This window comes from Bos indicus x Bos taurus, chromosome 10 (assembly GCF_003369695.1).
Source record: "Bos indicus x Bos taurus breed Angus x Brahman F1 hybrid chromosome 10, Bos_hybrid_MaternalHap_v2.0, whole genome shotgun sequence".
Classification (NCBI taxonomy): Eukaryota; Metazoa; Chordata; class Mammalia; order Artiodactyla; family Bovidae; genus Bos; species Bos indicus x Bos taurus.
The window spans coordinates 59,380,353-59,400,949 of NC_040085.1; the positions used below are offsets into that span (position 1 = coordinate 59,380,353).

Consider the following 20,597-nt stretch of genomic DNA (forward strand, 5'->3'; position numbering starts at 1 on the left):
TTTCAAATCCTGGAAGATGATGCTGTGAAAGTGCTGCACTCAATATGCCAGCAAATTTGGAAAACTCAGCAGGGGCCACAACACTGGAAAAGGTCAGTTTTCATTCCAATCCCAAAGAAAGGCAATGCCAAAGAATGCTCAAACTACCGCACGATTGCACTCATCTCACACGCTAGTAAAGTAATGCTCAAAATTCTCCAAGCCAGGCTTCAGCAATATGTGAACCATGAACTTCCTGATGTTCAAGCTGGTTTTAGAAAGGGCAGAGGAGTATACGGCCATACCACCCTGAATGCGCCCGACCTCGTTTGATCTCGGAAGCTAAGCAGGGTCGGGCCTGGTTAGTACTTGGAAGGGAGAAAGGGCAGAGGAACCAGAGATCAAATTGCCAACATCCGCTGGATCATGGAAAAAGCAAGAGAGTTCCAGAAAAACATCTATTTCTGCTTTATTGCCTATGCCAAAGTGTTTGACTGTGTGTATCACAATAAAATATGGAAAATTCTGAAAGAGATGGGAATAGCAGACCACTTGATCTGCCTCTTGAGAAATCTGTATGCAGGTCAGGGAGCAACAGTTAGAACTGGACATGGAACAACAGACTGGTTCCAAATAGGAAAAGGAGTACATCAAGGCTGTATATTATCACCCTGCTTATTTAACTTATATGCAGAGTCCATCACGAGAAACGCTGGGCTGGAAGAAGCACAAGCTGGAATCAAGATTGCCGGGAGAAATATCAATAACCTCAGATATGCAGATGACACCACCCTTCTGGCAGAAAGTGAAGAGGAACTAAAAAGCCTCTTGATGAAAGTGAAAGTGGAGAGTGAAAAAGCTGGCTTAAAGCTCAACATTTAGAAAACGAAGATCATGGCATCGGGTCCCATCACTTCATGGGAAATAGATGGGGAAACAGTGTCAGACTTTATTTTTGGGGGCTCCAAAATCACTGCAGATGGTGATTGCAGCCACGAAATTAAAAGACGCTTACTCCTTGGAAGGAAAGTTATGACCAACCTAGACAGCATATTCAAAAGCAGAGACATTACTTTGCCAACAAAGGTTCGCCTAATCAAGGCTATGGTTTTTCCTGTGGTCATGTATGGATGTGAGAGTTGGACTGTGAAGAAGGCTGAATGCCGAAGAATTGATGCTTCTGAACTGTGGTGTTGGAGAAGACTCTTGAGAGTCCCTTGGACTGCAAGGAGATCCAACCCATCCATTCTGAAGGAGATCAGCCCTGGGATTTCTTTGGAAGGAATGATGCTAAAGCTGAAACTGCAGTACTTTGGCCACCTCATGCGAAGAGTTGACTCATTGGAAAAGACTCTGATGCTGGGAGGGATTGGGGGCAGGAGGAGAAGGGGACGACAGAGGATGAGATGGCTGGATGGCATCACTGACTCGATGGATGTGAGTCTCGTGAACTCCGGAGTTGGTGATGGACAGGGAGGCCTGGCGTGCTGTGATTCATGGGGTCGCAAAGAGTCGGACACGACTGAGCGACTGATCTGATCTGATCTATATATTCTACACATGTGTGTATAAATGAATCACTGTGCTGCAATACCTGAAGCTAACACAATATTGTAAATCAACTATATTTCAAATACACACACACTCACAGAGGCATACCCATACTTAGTCAAAGACTCACCTGATCCAGGAGTGATAAGAGGCCCCTCTAGTTCAAGTGCCTCATCTTCAGATTGGTCATCTAGCTTTTTCTTTTTTTTCTTTGTTGGATCTCTGGGTTTTTTCAATAGAGAAAGCTCTTCAGGGTGTCTGATGTCTGTTACAATTAAGAAAAAAAACATTATTTTACTGGGATAATGGAAAGTTTAAACACATTACACTTGGTAAATCTACGAATCCATTTCAAAACAAGACCTGTAATTTCCTCCTGAGCATGTTTGTATTTTGCCAGATACTAACGCCATGCAAAACACTAGAATATGACACTTTCAAAAACAATATACCAAAGCACACTTAATTTGTAACTATCCAATAAATGTAGTTACCTAGTAGAAAGATAATACTATGGTACAGAAAGAAAATAATAGAGCTCTTATTTATATATGTTTTAAACCAAAACTCTATGTAAATAGGGTTTATATTATATGGTTGGTTCATTCTGTATATAAGTTATACTGGATATATGAAGTAAATGTAAAGAAAACATTTTCACACCATTACCAAATCTCAAAATTTTAATCAACTCAAACTTTCCTACCTTGATACCAAATGTCTACAAGTTTCTGAATATTCTATTCATTTTCATGTGAAGAACCTGATGTGTACACATAATGAAAAATGGGCAAAATAACGAAGATTGATATTTTCCTGTGTCTGCTGTCTGGTCTTCTACAATTCCATATCTCTAACAGTACAGTTAGTGATAGCTAGGAGTATAAAGTTGTCACCCATCAAAAAAAAAAAAAAAAAAAAAAGAAAGAAAGAAAATCACCAAGTGGGTTTTAAAAAACCAAAAAATATATAAGAAGCAAAGTGGCTACACAAAAAGAATTAAAAATGACCCAAATAAGTTCATATATTACATTACATATTATATACCATGTCCATAAACAGCAGGAATGACTAAGAAGTCAGTGATGTTGTTTAGACACTAAGTCATGTCCAACTCTTTTTCCACCCCATGGACTGTAGTCTGCGAGGCTCCTCTGTCCATGGGATTTCCCAGGCAAGAATACTGGAGTAGGTTGCCATTTTCTTCCCCAAGGGATCTTCTAGACCCAGGGACCAAACCTGCCTCTCCTGCATTGGCAGGCAGATTCTTTACCACTGAGCCACCAGGGAAGCCCAAGTTAAGAAGTCAGTTCCTCCCAAATTGAGCGAAAGATTTGATGAAATTCTAATCCAAATTCCAGCTTACTCTTCTGACTGTAGAATTGTTCTCATTTCCTTATAAATTTTATAATAGTGAAAGCAATTTTGAAAACGAATAAAATTGGAAGACTTAAACTACCTGATTTTAAGACATCATAAATCCATAGCAATTAAAACTGTGCAATTACTGGCTAAATGATGAGACATATAAATGAATGGATCAGAAGAAAGGACCCAGAAACAAATCCAGACACAGCCAATTATTTTGGACAAAGGTGCTATGGCAATTCAAAGGAAAAGGGAAATCTCTTAATTCAGTTAAGTCGCTCAGTCGTGTCCAACTCTTTGCGACCCATGGACTGCAGCACGCCAGGCTTCTCTGTCCATCACCAACTCCCAGAGCTTGCTCAAACTCATGTCCACCAAGTCGGTAATGCCATCCAACCATCTCATCCTCTGTCGTCCCCGTTCTCCTCCTACCTTCAATCTTTCCCAACATTTGGATCTTTTTCAATGAGTCAGTTCTTTGCATCAGGTGGCCACAGTAGAGCCTCGCAGACTAAAGTCCACGGGGTCGCAAAACAGTCGGACATGAGTTAGTGTCTTCAGCATCAGTCCTTCCAATGACTATTCAGCACTGATTTCCTTTAGGATGGACTGGTTGGATCTCCTTGCAGTCCAAGCGACTCTCAAAAAGACTCTTCTCCAACACCACAGTTCAAAAACATCAATTCTTTGGTGCTCAGCTTTCTTTATAGTCCAACTCTCACATCCATACAGGACTACTGGAAAAACCACAGCTTTGACTAGACGGACCTTTGTTGGCAAAGTAATGTCTCTGCTTTTTAATATGCTGTCTAGGTTGGTCACAGCTTTTCTTCCAAGGAACAAGCATCTTTTAATTTCATGGCTGCAGTCACCATCTGCAGTGATTTTGGAGCCCCCCAAAATAAAGTCTGTCACTGTTTCCCTGTCTATTTGCCATGAAGTGATGGGACCAGATGCCATGATCCTAGTTTTCTGAATGTTGAGTTTTAAGACAACTTTTTCACTCTTCTCTTTCATTTTCATCAGTTTCTTCAGTTCTTCGCTTTCTGCCATAAGGGTGGTGTCACCTGCGTATCTGAAGCTATTGATATTTCTCCTGGCAATCTTGATTCCAGCTTGTGCTTCATCCAGACTGGCATTTCTCATAATACACTCTGCATAGAAGTTAAATAAGCAGGGTGACAATATACAGCCTTGACGTACTCCTTTCCCGATTTGGAACCAGTCTGTTGTTACATGTCCAGTTCTAACTGCTGCTTCTTGACCTGCATACTGATTTCTCAGAAGGCAGGTAAGGTGGTCTGGCAATCCCATCACTTAAGAATTTTTCAGTTTGTTGTGATCCACAGTCAAAGGCTTTGGTGTAGTCAATAAAGCAGAAGTAGATTTTTTTCTGGAACTCTCTTGCTTTTTTTTAATCTCTTCAATAAACAGTGCTAAATGAGAGACTCATGTATTTTTCAAAAAGAACATTAGCTCTCATCTAATGCAATATGCAAAAATTAATTTTATGTATCATAGGCCTGGGCTTCCCAGGTGGCACAGTGGTAAAGAATCTGCCTGACAATGTAGAAGACAAGGGTCTGATTCCTGGATTTGGAAGATCCCCTGGAGGATTAAATGGCAACCCACTCCAGCATTCTTGCCTAAAAAATCCCATGGACAGAGGAGCCTGGTGGGCTACGGTCCATGGGATTGCAGCGAATTGGACACGACTGAGCAACTGAGCACATCATAGACCTAAAGAAAATTTAAGTAGACAAATATTTCTTAGATAGGATACCCACACCCCTTATTAAAAAACAAAAAAAACCCCAACAACTGCCCTTTACTATAAGAAAAAAAAACTGTTGTGAAAACAAAAAGGCAAGCTGTATACTGGGACAAAATATTCACATAATATATTATATCTGACAAAAGAGTTGTATCCAAAATATATAAAGAACCCATTCAACTTAATAATAAGCAGACCAGTGGGCTGAAGATTTGGATAGGCATTTCACCACAGAATACATAAGAATAGCCAAGAAGCATATGCAAAGATGCTCAACATTAATGGTCACGAAATGCAAATTAAAACGACAAGACACAAATACACCCATCAGAGTGGCCAATATGAATAAGACTGATAATACCCAGTGTTGGTAAGGATGGAGAGTAAGTGGAACTCTTATACTCAGTTGCTGGGAACATGAAATGCAAAATTTTGAAAACACCTTGGCAGTTCTTTATAAAGTTAAACATGTTCTTTATAAAGTTAGACACTCCCCTCTTATTTAAGAAAATGAAAAGCATATTTATAATAGTTTTACTCACAAAACTCAATAGAAGTAACACAGGTGGAAGAACATGTTATATTTTCGTATCAGTGAACACTACTCTTAGAATGTAATACAAGTCATCAGTAAAAAAAACCCCACAATACTACTGATATATTCAATAACATGAATGCATCTCAAAATTATTATCTAAGTAGAAGAAGCCAATTAGAAAAGGGTACATATACTGCATGATTTCATTCACAACATTCCAGAAAATGACAGCAAATCTACAGTGACAGAGCAGATCAATGACTGTTAGGCTAGAGTTTGATAGTTAATGGAAATGTTCTATATCCTGATTGTAGTATTAATAGTTTCAGAGATGGAAACATTTGTCAAACTCATTCAACTGTACACTTTAAATGAGTAGAGTTTATTGTACATCAATTATACAAAAATTAAGTTAATTAAAAAATAAAATGTAAAGAGAGGGAAAGCCAAGGAAAAAAAGCAGCAGAAAGAAGTGCTAGTTGTGTTCTTGGAGTGTTTGGTGGCATCTACACCATCTGTCAGTATGAGGAGAACAGACAATGAAATCCAAGTCCCGGCGTAACTTGTAATGCTGCAGACTGCTAAGTCACTGGATCAGAGTTTGACAGCAGGTAATCTGTACTTTCAGAAACCCACAGTCTCCACTGTGTATTAGGAACTCCACCCAGTATTAGGAACTCAGGAAGCTTTTTATCTAGAGGAAAATTAGAACTAGGATCGGCCACACTGCTGCAGAGCTGATGATGCACAATTTGAGGCAGAAGCACACAGCCAAACTACCTGGATTCACATCTCAGCTACACTATTAGCTGCATGACTTGGGAAAGCTACTAATTAGCCTACTAGCATCCAAGTTTCCTCATATGTAAAATGAAACTACCACCACAGGAGGTGTTTATGAAAATTCAATGATTGCACAGGGCCTGACACACAATAACTACTTCGTAAGTATTAGGTATTAATGTTTTTTACTAATTTAAAAAAATATACAATCATGGTATACATTTGGAAATTACAAGAAAGTATTAAGACATTTAAACCCTGTTTGTGAAAAATGGAATATGACTATGTGATTCAGTGATTCTTAACAGATGTACAAAACTGTGCCCATTATAAATAATGGTTCTGCAAACATCTATATATATCTACTTTTCCACATTTTATCTCTTTAGAAATTCACTGGAATAGAATTACTGGATCAAAGGTTAAATGAATTTTAAGGCCAAAATGTAGCAACTTGGGCATGTGTATTATTTTTTTAAAGCTTTATTTTTAAAACAGTATGTTTATCTCCTTGTTTTAATTTACATTTCTTTGATTATTAGTGATAATCTATACTTCCCCATGGGTTTTTAGCTATTTATATTATTCCTTCCTTTGCTCATTTTTCTACTGCTGCTGCTACTGCTAAGTCACTTCAGTCGTGTCGGACTCTATGAGACCCCACAGATGGCAGCCCACCAGGCTCCCCCGTCCCTGGGATTCTCCAGGCAAGAACACTGGAGTGGGTTGCCATTTCCTTCTCCAATGCATCAAAGTGAAAAGTGAAAGTGAAGTCGCTCAGTCGTGTCTGACTCGTAGCGACCCCATGGACTGCAGCCTACCAGGCTCCTCTGTCCATGGGATTTTCCAGGCAAGAGTACTGGAGTGGGGTGCCACTGCCTTCTCCTAAATTTCTTCAAATCAGGGCTTCCCTGGTAGCTCAGCTGGTACAAGAATCCACCTGCAATGACGTAGACCTGGGTTCTATCCCTGGGTTGGGAAGATCCCCTGGAGAAGGGAACAGCTACCCACTCCAGTGTTCTGGCCTGGAGAATTCCATGGACTGTAGAGTCCATGGGGTTGCAAAAAGTCGGACACAACTGAGTGACTTTCATTTTCTTCAGATCAAAGTTATTTTGCATATAAAAGTTAACATGGTAGATACCACTGCAAACCACACTGAACTTTTTTACTCATTTACACCTTAAACCATGTTTAAAAAAGAAATCCAAATCTTTCAATAACTAAATGGATTTTTTTTTGTTTCTCTGTTGGTTATTTGAAGTTTACTATTAGGAACACTCTGGTATACATTAGGTTTTGTTTTGTACTTATTTGCTATTTCGGGGTGAATACTTCTCTGAAACATGAACATGGAATTAGTAGTAAAATTGTCCTGAACAAATACTTTACCAAAGAGCAGATGAACATCTTAGGTACTAAACAGCAGAGATGATATTAAAAATAAATGTTTGTTCCTTAAATTCTGTCACTTAAGCTTCCAGGCAGGTCTTTTTAAAGTTAAAAGTAGTACAGTGACTTCTTTAGCTAAAGTCATAAAATTAAAAATCAAAGATTTTCTTCATCTTGTATATTCAAGTTGAGATAGGGCTGGGACCTCGGACCCTTTACCGGAGTGCTTGCACCTGGACAAATGTCTCCTCAAGCAACAAAGAACTTATAAGGAATTAAAAACAACTGCATGCACGCGCAGTCAGGGCAATTATGAACAATAAGATACAAAAAGGCCTCAAACCAACTTTCATTTTGCAGGTGCTGGGAGCTGAAGGAGGGTACTGAGCATGATCCCTGCACACAGCACCAAGGGGTGAGCAGATCACCTAACCAGCCCTCCAGCCCAACCCACAGATCTGCTCCCACCAGATCCCCACTTAAGGATCCCACCCTCCCTCAGAGAATGAGCAAGGGGACTTGTTACCTGTTTTTGCTCTGGAATAGCATGAGTCCCAATAAAGCCATGCCTGAATTCCTCTTTTCAATTTCTATTGATTAAAGAGCCCAAGGACACAATTCCATAACAAAGGTAACCTATTTATCCTTGAAAGTAATTTTGGGGATTTGAATCAGTAGTGTTAAGTTGTACTATGTAGATTCAGAAATTCAGAAGATATTTCAAGTATGTCTTTTGAGCCATATTTATTTAATTAACAGAACTGAATCATAATGGCCTAGAATACTTTTAAAAGAAACAAGATTTAGCATGCTAAGAGATCTAATGATTTATGGATTGTACTTTCAATTCTCAGTGTACCTCAGCTCTAAATGCCACCACTGCCATGCTGGGAGTAAATAAAAACATTAGAAAATTCCAAGCTTCTGAATAATCACTTGTCTCCTCTACTTCAGTATTAAGTGGGGGCAGGGTGGTGGTGGTAATCTGTCTCTCCACCCATTCATTTCTCCAAAGCAAATCATAAACTGGTACAGGGTGGAAAATCTAAAAAGTACATAGGACATAAAGCTAATCACGCCTGAGATATGACCTGCTTCTACCACAGTTCACCATTACCAAGTTTGGTGGGAGAGAGGAAAGCAAGCAGCACGCCTCCTAAATCTCTAGTACGTCCTTTCTTCTTGAGAATCACTGCACTACATGATTCATCCTTTGAGATTTTTGTTCATGGGCCATTTCCTGTCAGCTCACAAACCAGCCATGAACATTTTTAGAAAAATGAGTACTGTTAACTGTTAACTAGCTTTTTGCTCATAGGCAGATGAAGCAGCTCCTAACTACATGTGCCTGTGAGAACTGCTTGTGATGTAAAAGTAATTATATTAAAAACATATGTTTAGGTCACACACCCAGATAATACTCTTAGTGACTTGGGGGCTCCAACAGCTTGTTTTATAAAAGTTCTAGTGATGGATGTTAACTAAACTTATTGTGGTGATCATGTCACAATACATATAAACACAGAATCATTATGTTGTACACCTGATGTTTACGTTTATGTGTCAATCGTATCTCAATTTTAAATATCTACAGGTAATTTTGATTCCAACTTTTTCTTGAGAACTTGCAGCTAAGGGAAAGGGTAGGAAGAGGAGAACGACATCTTATTTCTCTAATGATAGACGGTTCTATATGCAGCAAGGTAGCTGTTGGCTACACATGAAGTCTGTGAGTAAGTGATTTTCATTTCATTACAGCAATAACCAAAAAAGGTAAATCCATATGCGATACTATTTTAATGCTACAGGAACTTAGGACTTATGTATTTACTCTGTGTCTTACATCAGGAAGAAATTAAACTAGTGAATTTAGGAATCTGAATCACATGTGTAAGAGTGGGCTTGGTGAAGAACACAAATAATTAAATAAGATTTAGATTAAGATAAAATACACTTACAGGACTATGAGATGTAAAATCTTTAAAATGGGCATACCAAAATACAATGCTGCCTTTCCTTTATGCTAAATTATAGTTCAATAATAAAGAGATAGCAGCATTTATGAGTCACTACAAAAAACAGTCAGAGAAGGCAATGGCACCCCACTCCAGTACTCTTGCTTGGAAAATCCCAAGGGCGGAGGAGCCTGGTAGGCTGCAGTCCATGGGGTCGCACAGAGTCAGACACGACTGATGCAACTTAGCAGCAGCAGCAGCAGCACACAAAACAGTGATCTAGGATCTATTTATAACAAAATGATAAACTATACAGCAATAAAATCCAAGGTTCAAAATCAATGTTATCAAGTAGAGTACAAGTCTAGTGGAAGACAGGTAACATAAATTACCTATATAATTATGTAATATACATAGTGCATATGTATCTCAAAAATTATGGGGCTGAGGAAATGGGAAATGAAGGAGGGGAGAAGGGTACTCAGGTAAAATAATAAAACAGATTTTGTTTAAAAGCAGAGTTTTCTTAAGAGTTTCCAATTAAACATGTAGGTTGAGTTCTTGCATTTACTTTCACTCTTTTCCAAAAAATCATACCAAAATGTAGAGAAATAAAATATGAACCTAAAAGGACAAAACAAGGAGAAAAACATCAGATCAGCAACATCAGAAAAATGTTGAGACAAAAGCCAGATGGGAGACAAGCAAATTCTTAGTAAACACAAAATCAAGGTGTCTGCAGGAAACACCAATGGGAAACACATGGACTCACTATGCTAAACATCAAGCATGATCATGTGCTCCAAAGAGAGACAAGAAAAATGAATCCTGTCCCATACTAAATTACACCTACCCCTTAGATACAAGCCCTTTAGGATTCCTTAGAGGAAAATCTGAAAAGCCCCAGAGAAAAGATCCTTTAGATACTGACATTTGAAAAGGTTTGCTCAATGTCTAATACCCCTTAGAGGGACAAGCTAAACAAGCTAAACCCCATTCAACTAGAGCTTCCTATCAGGTATCTGTATGAATGGAAAATCGGTGACTGATAAGACATTATAGAAAGGAATCTGTGGCAGGCAGAATTCTAGAGACAGCCCCTTAAAATTTTTGCTCCTGGTTATACAATCATGCACTAATCTAGCAACTGCTGTGAAGAGACTTTGCAAATGGAATTAAGGTTACTGATCAACTGATTTTAGGGAGATTATCCTGAATTCTCTCAGTGGGTCCAAAGCAATTACAAGAAGCCTGCCTAACAGAAAAGAAAGGCAGAAGGAAGCAGAGGAGAGATAAGACAGGAGAGGTCATATAGACTTGAGAAGTAAGAAGAGCTGGACTTGCTATTGCTGACTTTGAAAAAGGAGGAGGGTCACAAGTCAAGGAATTTAGGAGGCCTCTAGAAGCTAACAAGGAGATCAAACCAGTCAATCCTAAAGAAATCAACCCTGAATATTCACTGGAAGGACTGATGCTGAAGCTGAAGCTCCAATACTTTGGCCACCTGATGCAAAGAGCTGACTCAATCATTAGAAAAGACCCTGATGCTGGGTAAGATTGAAGGCAGGAGGAGAAGGGGGCAACAGAGAGGATGAGATGGTTGGATGGCATCATCAACTCAATGGACATGAATGTGAGCAAACTCCAGGGGACAGTGGAGGACAGGAAGCCTGGTGTGCTTCAGTCCATGGGGTTGCAAAGAGTTGGACACGACTTAGCAACTAACAACAAGACAGAGTAATAAGAATGTGATTTAGCCTCCTGCTTTATTTAAACAATAAAGGAATAAGAAAGAAAGTTTTTCAGATATTAGACAACAAGGAGCACAGGAGAGGAGAGAAAAAAAACAATGAGCTGTTTGAGTATACCAGTTTACTGTCTAGAAGTAGTTCAGGGTGGGGAGGGGCAAACGGAGTCAGGTCTTGCTGAGTTGAGACATCTGAGATGGAACCCAGGGAGGCCAAGATGACTAGAATTTGTGGGTCAGAGTACCAGAGAGAAGAGAGCTCTGGAGATCTGCAGGGATCCTCTGGGATCTGGGTGAATACAGATCTGTGTACCTGTGAGGTAAAGTTTTCCTAACACACTGGATATTGAGAAGAATCCCCAGAAGAAAATCAGCTCCAGACTAATGGACTTGCCCTTAACGCTTAAAAGCAAGTATCAAAAGGATTCAACTGATTCCAGGTAATCTGACTGAAAAATCTAGCAGAAAAAAAAACAAAACCCCAACATTACTTAAAGGAATACACAAAGAAATCCAGCCAACAGTGTAAAATTAACAGACTCTAACATTCAAACAGAAATTACCAGACAAAAAAGAGGCAGGAGTAAAGTTGGAGGGAGCGGTATAACAGATTATATAATCAATTATAGAATTGATTATATAAACAATTATAGAATCAGTAATCAAAGATATGAAAATGGCTATTTTAAGTACACTCCACGTGTTTAAGAAAGGAAAGCCATACAAATAATGAAAACAAATTAAAATTTATGTATTTTTAAAATGCCAAAACCAAACTTGTAGTGATGAAAACTACATCTGAAATGAATACTGGATGGGATTAACAGAACATCAATGAATTTGAAGATAGCAGTGAACACTATCCAAGATGAAACTGAGAATAAAGACCAAAAAAAGGAAAAGAACATCAGCAACTTACAGAAGAATAACAATTGCTCTAGCATATATGAAACAAGTCCAGCAAATGATAGCAAGTGTGGGAAGGGACACCAAAAATTATTTGAAGAACTAATGGTTGAAAATTACACAAATTTGATAACTGTAAATCCATAAATCTAAGAATTACAATAAAAACAGAATAAACTTAAAACTAGGCCAGGACACATCAGAATATGAAGTAAAGTCAGACAAGGAGAAATATTCATGTATCACTTACATGTGGCATCTAAAAAATGACACAAATGAACTCTCCATTTACTCTTAATAAGGCTCTTCACTTGTAAAGCCTGCATGTCAGAACTCACCTTATATAAAAGAGCTTTTATGTAAGTTCTGGCATGCTTTTGCCAGAAGTGTTTCTTTAAAAAAGGAAAGTAAAATATAACAAAGAACCTCATTTAATCACGACACAGGAGCATTTTCTTATATAACAAAAGAAAACCAAGATAATTTTTACCAAATAAAAAACTAAGAAAGTAGTCGGCCAAAAGTCACACAAGAAAAGAAACAGACAATCTGAGTAAGCCTTTACCTATTAAAAAAATTGAATCAATAATAACCTTCCAAAACAGAAAGCACTAGGGCCAGACTGGTTCACTTAAATTCTACCAAACATTTTTTCTAGTTTTATTGAGGTATGCCTGACATACCTCAGGTATGTCATACAACACTGTGTAAGTTTAAGGTGTACAGCATAATGACTTGACGTACATATACTGTGAACTTACATATACTGATCACCACAGTATTTTCCTTGCGTTAAGAACTTATGACCTACTCTCTTAACAACTTCCAAATAAACCATACAGTAGCGTTAGCTCTCGTCAACATGCATATACCACCTTCCCAAGTACTTAACTTATCTTGCACCTTTTGACCTTGTTTACATGTCTTGGCTATTATAAATAATGCTGCTATGAACATGGGGGTGCAGTTACCTCTTTGACCCAATGTTTGAATTTCCTTTGGATATGTTCCCAGAAGTGGAAATGCTGGGTCATATGGTAGTCTACTTTTAGTTTTTTGAGGACCCTCCACAGTTTTCCATAGTGGCTACACCAATTTACAGTCCCACCAAGAGTGCACAAGGGTTCTCTTCTCTACATCCTTGCCAGCATTTTATCACTTGGCTTTGTGATGATACAGCCATTCTAACAAGACTAACATCGCTGACTCGATGGACATGAGTTTGAGCAAGCTCCAGGAGTTGGTGATGGACAGGGAAGCCCGGCGTGCTTGTAGTCCATGGGGTCGCAAAGAGTCAGACACGACTGAACGACTGAACGACTGAACTGAACTGAATTTTAACAAATGTAAGCTATATCTCCTGTGGTTTTAATTTGTATTTTCCTAATGATCAGTGGTGATGTGCACATTTTCAAGTACCTCGTTGACCATTTGTAAAACTCCTTTGGAAAATGTCTATTCAGGTCTTTTGCCCATTTTGGGGGGATTTTGATATGGAGCTCTTTATATATTTTGGATATTAACTCCTTATAAAATATATGGATTGCAGATATTTTTTCCTATTCCATAGATTATATTTCATTTTGCTGATCATTTCTTTTGCTGCATACAAATTTTGTTGTTTGATGTAATCCCACCTGTTTATTTTTGCCTGTGCTTTAGATGCTATATCCAAAAAATCATTGCCAAAACCCATGTCAAGGAGCTTTCCTCCTTGACCTTTGAGGAAGAAATTATACTAATATTCTACAATCTCTTTCAGAAGACAGAAGCAGAGGAAATACTTCCTAACACATTCTATGAGGCTAGCATTACTTTTAATGCTAAAATCAAACAGAGACACTGCAAGAAAACTATAGAACAATATCTCTAATGAACATAAATGCAAAAATATTTAATAAACTACTAGAAAATCAAATTCAATAATGTATTTATAAAAAATAATTACACACCATACTATTAAAGAAATAACTGATATGCTAGACTTTATAAAAATTAAAAATTTCTGCTCTGTGAAAGAAACTGCCAAAGAAAAAGAAAAGCCACTGACCAGGATAAAATATTTGCAAGTCATATCTGACAAAGGATTGTTACCCAAAGTATACAAAGAACTATTAAAATATAACAATAAAAAAAAACAAAAAGCTTGACTAAAAAATAGGTCACAAACTTTTAAACAGACACCTCACCAAAGATGCATAGGTGGCAAATGAACATATAAAAATATGTCCGACATTTTATGTCATAATTAAAATGCAAAATTATAACAGTGCTAAGCCACTACACATTGATCAGAGTGTCCACAATCGAGAACACAGACACCACCAAATGCTGGTGAGGATTTAGAGCACTACTGAATGTGAACACAGCATGACATGGCTACTTTGGAAGACAGTTTAGCAGTTTCCCACAAAACTAAGCATTTTCCTACCATATGGTCCAACAACCATTCTCCTTAGAATCTACCCAAAGGAGTAAAAGCCACATGTTCACAAAAAAATCTGCACATAAATGTTTACGGCACCTTTATTCTAGTTGCAAAACTTGGAAACAACTAAGATATCTGTGAGTAGGTGTGGAAAATAAACTGGCACATCCAGACAATGGGATATTATTCAGCGCTTTAAAAAAATGAGTTATCAAGCCATCAAAGGACATGAAGGAAATTTAAATCTGTATTACTAAGCAAAAGATAATCTGAAAAAGCTATATATTGTATGATTCCAATTGTACGACATTCTGTAAAAAGCAGAATTATGGAGACAGTAAAGAGATGAACTGTTGCCATGGGTTGGTAGTGGAGGGATGAAAAGGCAGAGCACTGATTTACAGAACAGTAAAACTATTCTGTATGGTATTATAATAATGGTTATACATTCGTCCAAACTTGTGGACTATACAATATCAAGAGTAAACCCTAATGTAAACCATGCAGTCTGGGTCATAATGATGTGTTAATGAAGGTTTATCCTTATAACAAATGTCCCATGCTGGTGTGGAGTGTTGACAGTGGGGAGGCTGTATGTGTGGGAATGAGAGTAAACAGGTACTTTCTGCTATGAGAGTAAATAGGTACATTTTTCTGAAAGTAAAAATGTACTTTCTGTTCCATCTTGCTGTGAACCTAAAACTACTCTAAAAAAAGTTTATTAATTAAAAAAAATTGATAAGTGATATAAATAAGCAATTCAAAAAAGAAACTGAAATGGCCAGTTAAGACATAAAAACATAGTTATCTTTATAAACTAAAATTTTTTTCACTCAGAGAAACAAACAATAAAAACTGACAACATTCATGTGTTAGTGATGGCTTCGGGCAGTGGGTTTTCACACAGTGCGAGTTGGAATGTAAACTGGTATAACCACTTGGGAGTGCAATTTGGCAGTATCTGAAATGAATTATGTATACACTTAAAACAAAACAATTCTACCTTCTACTTCTACACCAACACAAAAGAGAAATTCCACCACACATGTACAAAATAATGTAAGATACTGTACAACAACTACAGTAACATATTTTTTGAGTATATACACTCACAGATATGAATATGTTTATGTGTATGTATGTGTCTTTATGTATTTTCAAAAGTACTGGAAAGATACACACTAACCTTATGACAGTAGCTGCTTTATAAAGGGAAATTAGACAAGAATACGAATCAAGAACTTTACCTATATTATTTGACTTTAAAAGTTTAGCAAATGACAAAATATCAACTATTAATTCTAGATGATATTTAGGTGAATGCTACATAGGTCTTAATATTTTTCTGTATTTTTATTTTTCTTCTTAGAAATTCCATTAAACATAAAAAAACCTTGCAATTTGAGTTATTAGATCAAAACAGTAATGTCCTGTATTTCCCCCAAATCTATGGTATGACAGAATTATGTACTAATGATGACAGTGATTCAGATTTTCTCTGATGGTTAAATACTTCCTGTCATATGACAGAACTGGGTCAACCAAACGTAATCCACATCTCATTTCAGAAAACATAAACAGAACTGCTACAAGAGTGGTCAAACTGTAGACTGGTTAAGGAAGGATGCCAACACACGTGGTCATTTCCTTAGGAACTGTGTCAGCCCTTCAGTGAAGGAAGTGACACAATCTGCCTGAATCAATGCAAATACTGATTTGCACTGAAACACTACAAAAGCTACATTGCTCTGATTGCTCCCTTCTCCTTTCCATAAAAATAAAGTCATCAGAAGGAGGTATTCAATAATAATAAATATACGATATACTTCTAGAAAGCAAAGAGCTCTACCAGACTCCTGTTCTAGTTTAACTCAGTATTTCTTTATCTTAAATGTAAAAACGTTAAAGAATAAAGTAATAATTTCACATACACACAAGCACAGATTGCTCACCCCAATCCCTACTCCTCAATGTCAGCCATATACATATCATACAACCCATAATTTCATGAAGAACTGATATAGTACTTACTAAATGTCTTACAGATGTCAGAAACAGCTTTGAAGACTCTATCAGAGAAATTCACTTTCACCTTCACATACTTCATGTTGGGAAGTTGCAGGCGGAGCAGCTTGTGCTGGGGGGTGAACTGAAGCTTAGCATCTGCCTGAATGCCATACTTATCCAAGGTCCAATGCGTCTTGAGAAGCCAAGTTCTCTTCTTTTCCCACCACAGAGCATGGTCAGACCAATCTTTTTTTACATCTATTAAAAAAACAAACAAAACACTTAAAAATCTGCAGGACTGCCTTGAGAGAAATTACAAGCAGAAAACTAAGCAACTAGGTATTTAATATGAACAATTAGTTAAATACTACGTGCCTGTTATGTGATAAGTAATACTAAAGAAGTCCTAAAATACCAAACAGCTGAGAAAACACTGCCCTTAAAAGCTAATATAGAAGGCAGCAGAGGCAGAATACACAGGGTAACTAATAATGCTTAAAGTAGACACACACATGACAAAGGAAGCATGACACACATATAACAGAGTATGTACTCTCTGTAAGCATTCAGAGAACATAGAGGACCCTGGGGACTGGAATCAAAAGGACGTATAAATAATGACATGGAGTTGGTGGATTCTTAGCCCAGCTTTGAGCAATGGACATTCTGATGATAAAGTTGGTGAGAAAGGTGAGGTATATGAGGCTGCAGAAGCATGTTGAGGCTAAGGGGTGGTGAGAAGTAAGATGGAACGAAAAAGAACAAAAACCACTATCCTAGGTAAAGAAGAGCCTGGAAAAGAAAATATCCATGAGTAACACTTAACTTGAGAGAAAACAAAAACAAAAAAACTACATCCCAACCACACACCCAAATACATTCCAAGAAAAGTAACTATTTCCCCCCAATATATTTTGGCACAAGAAAAAACGTTAATACCTGTTAAACTATTTAACACTCATATACAATTAAATTAAAAGAAACTAAATTAATAAAGAGTTGGGACTATAAAGAAAGCTGAATGCTGAAGAACTGATGCTTTTGAACTGGGGCGTTGGAGAAGACCCTTGAGAGTCCCTTGGACTGCAAGGAGATCCAACAAGCACATCCTAAAGGAGATCAGTCCTGAATATTCATTGGAAGGACTGATGTTGAAGCTGAAACTCCAATACTTTGGCCACCTGAGGCGAAGAGCTGACTCATCTGAAAAGACTGATGCTGGGAAAGATTGAAGGCAGGAGGAGAAGGGGACAACAGAGGATGAGATATTTGGATGGCATCACTGACTCACTGGACATGAGTTTGAGCAAACTCCAGGAGTTGGTGATGGACAGGGAGGCCTGGCGTGCTGCAATCTATGGGGTCACAAAGAGTTGGACACGACTGAGCAACTGAACTGAACTGAAATACAGAAAAGTGTAATTTACAGAAGATTTGGCTCCCTCCAGATACAGATCATAGCAATAAATTTACAAATAAAATCCAATTTCAGCTGGTTATTAAAGTAGCAATAAAAGTAAAGAATGTGGGGATCAATTATATGATGAACTAAGAACCAAAAAGGGGGAACAGGATATTAAAACAACAACAACATAGCAAAACAAAGCTTTCCAGAGGGCGGGGGGCGGGGGGGGGCAGGGGGAGAAAACTATCATCATGATTCTGATATAAAGCTCATTTGAATACAGTTTTAAAAAGAACTGGTCTATTTTAAGATGAGTTTAAAAGTATATACTAAACCTGAAACTTTGTTTAGCACAACTTGTCTCCCTGAAAGCCTCAGATAGTAAAACATCAAATTACCACACTATAAGCCTAGAAACACGTTCTATAATGGTGAAAGGTAACTGATATAATTCTCCTCATTACTGAAGAAACAGATCACAAGAGGGAAAAAGACCTTCAATTCCCCCAGATAGTAAAAAAAATATTTTAATGAGTAAGTACTTTAATGGGAAAACTGTTACTTGTGATTTTACTGCATTTTGAAATTTCAGTATTTGTTTTGGGAAAGCCCTGTCAATTATGTTATTTGAAGTTTGGCTGCAGAAATACATATTTTACAACTACTCACTTGTGACACAATGTATTCAATATATAGTACCTGGTCTCCTAAGTTACTTTCTAGCACAGAATTTATCAACTTTTAGAAACAGTAAATCCAATCTGGCTCACAAGCAGAAAACCAAGACTAGGACCTTTTTTGTATACTATGAAGTAAATGTCTCACATGTTACAGATGGTTTACTGTTTTCTTTAGGAGCAAAGAGCTGAAGACAGAAAAAGATCATTTGTAAAGAATGACAGTAACCACTGACTTCCCTGGTGGCTCAGATGGTCAAGAGTCTGCCTACAATGTAGGAGACCCGGGTTCAATCCCTGGGTCGGGAAGATCTCCTGGAGAAGGAAATGGCAACCCACTCCAGTATTCTTGCCTGGAAAATCCCATGGACGGAGGAGCCTGTAGGCTATAGTCCATGGGGTCGCAAGGCTGAGCTGAACTGAAGAAATGGTAGATTAGTATCTAATACTTTCTTCTTCAGCCCATTTACTTCTGCTACCAATGTCAATCACTAAGGAAGCCACAACATATATTCCCAGTGCAGGGAGAAGAGAGGAAAAAGCTGTATGCTGCTAATAGTAATAGTTTTGTTAATACTGACTTAAGTCATTTGGATTTCCTTTGTCTTAAATCAAAAGACAACCCTGAAATAAGAACTCTGGTGCAAGTAGCTTATTGAGGTGGGATGGGGGAGGGGGAGATCCCAGGAAGCATACCTTAGGGGATTAGGAAAAGTGAGACACGGGAGAAAAGTCTATTAAGAACTCATTAACTTCTGTGGATAACTTGAGTTCAGTCCTGCAAGAGCCCCTCTGAGGAATCACATAAAACATGACTTAGAATTCTCCTCCTAAGGAAAGAGAAAGGTGGAGGATCTATCCAGTTGGTTGAGGGTTGCTCTTAGGGCCATTAAATTCCCAGCATTTCCCCAGCTGCCATGCATGGGGCTGACCACCCTGCACTCAAGGACTTAACTCACCAAACCCTAAATATTTACTACATGGATTTTTACAGAAAGATTTTACAGATTCAATAAAATCTCAACCTTGCATCAATTAGGCTTCAAACACTGACCTCAGAAACAAGTACTTCCTATGATCTTCCTCTTTAGAATCTAACCCTCCCCATCAATTCCACCTTGGTTTTTTACACCAAAGGAACAGCACCCCCCCACGGCATCTATTAAGAATAAACACAGGGGAGAAGGACATGTAATCTAAAGATTATGTACTAGAAACACTATGAACAGTTTGTTTACCCACAGAAAGAGAAAGACTCTCTTACCGACTGGAAACACTGGTAAGATCAGTCTTTTTTACCGACAGAAAACAGTGGGTAAGTATCAATATAGGAAAGAAAAATTACCCCAAATAAAAACAGAAGCAGGACACCAGGAAAGATCTGAAGTGTCAACACTGCACACGCCAGCAAACAAAAACAGAAAAGCGGGCATTCTGACAGTAAAAAAAGCAATCAGTTTTAGAAGATGGAATAGTTGAAGGGACTATAGTCCAGTGGTTAGGAATCCGCTATCAGTGCAAGAGAGGAATCTGTGTGATGCAATGAAGACCTTGCATGCCGCAGCCAAGACCCAAAGCAGCCATAAATAAATAAGATGGAATGATGAGCCTGTGATGTTTGTTCCAACAGTATAATTTTGGTAGCATTCCTGAAGACTCAAAAATGCCAGCAACCTAATCAGCCCTAATCACAAGATAATCAAGAAACAAACAACATCTGTAAAATATTCATTAATTACACAAATATCTACTGAACATTTACCAGAAAGCACTATTCTAGTGCTAGAAATACAGTGATGAGAAGAACAAAGTTCCCACATATTTGAAGAAAGCCAGTATGACTCGAATTGAAGAGGTAAAACACCAGGGAGCTTGGCAGGAGCCCTGTATCCCATAAGGTTGTTCAGCTTTTACTCTTTCCGAGTGTGAGAGAGGCCACTAGAGCAGTGTTTTCCAGCCTGTTTGGCATTAGAATTATCCAAGCAACTTTTCAGAGTAATGCCTGGACTCAGCCCAGACCACTTTGCGTGTGGGTCTAAAACTTGATTTTAAGCAGGGGAGTGATTTTTTATTTCAAAGTCATCAAA

At 38.0% G+C, this 20,597-nt stretch overlaps 1 protein-coding gene across 7 annotated transcripts in view; it reads right to left on the bottom strand.

Annotated features, from left to right (window-relative positions):
- The window catches only part of FERMT2 (fermitin family member 2), a 77,110-nt gene that overhangs the window by 32,034 nt on the left and 24,479 nt on the right, over positions 1-20,597 (bottom strand). For all 7 annotated transcript variants that reach the window (XM_027554130.1, XM_027554134.1, XM_027554132.1 and 4 more), the window contains exons 3-4: positions 16,453-16,686; positions 1,661-1,795 (exon numbers count right to left, since the gene is read on the bottom strand). In XM_027554130.1, the coding sequence (XP_027409931.1) occupies positions 1,661-1,795; positions 16,453-16,686 (369 nt within the window). The remainder of the gene's footprint in view (positions 1-1,660; positions 1,796-16,452; positions 16,687-20,597) is intronic.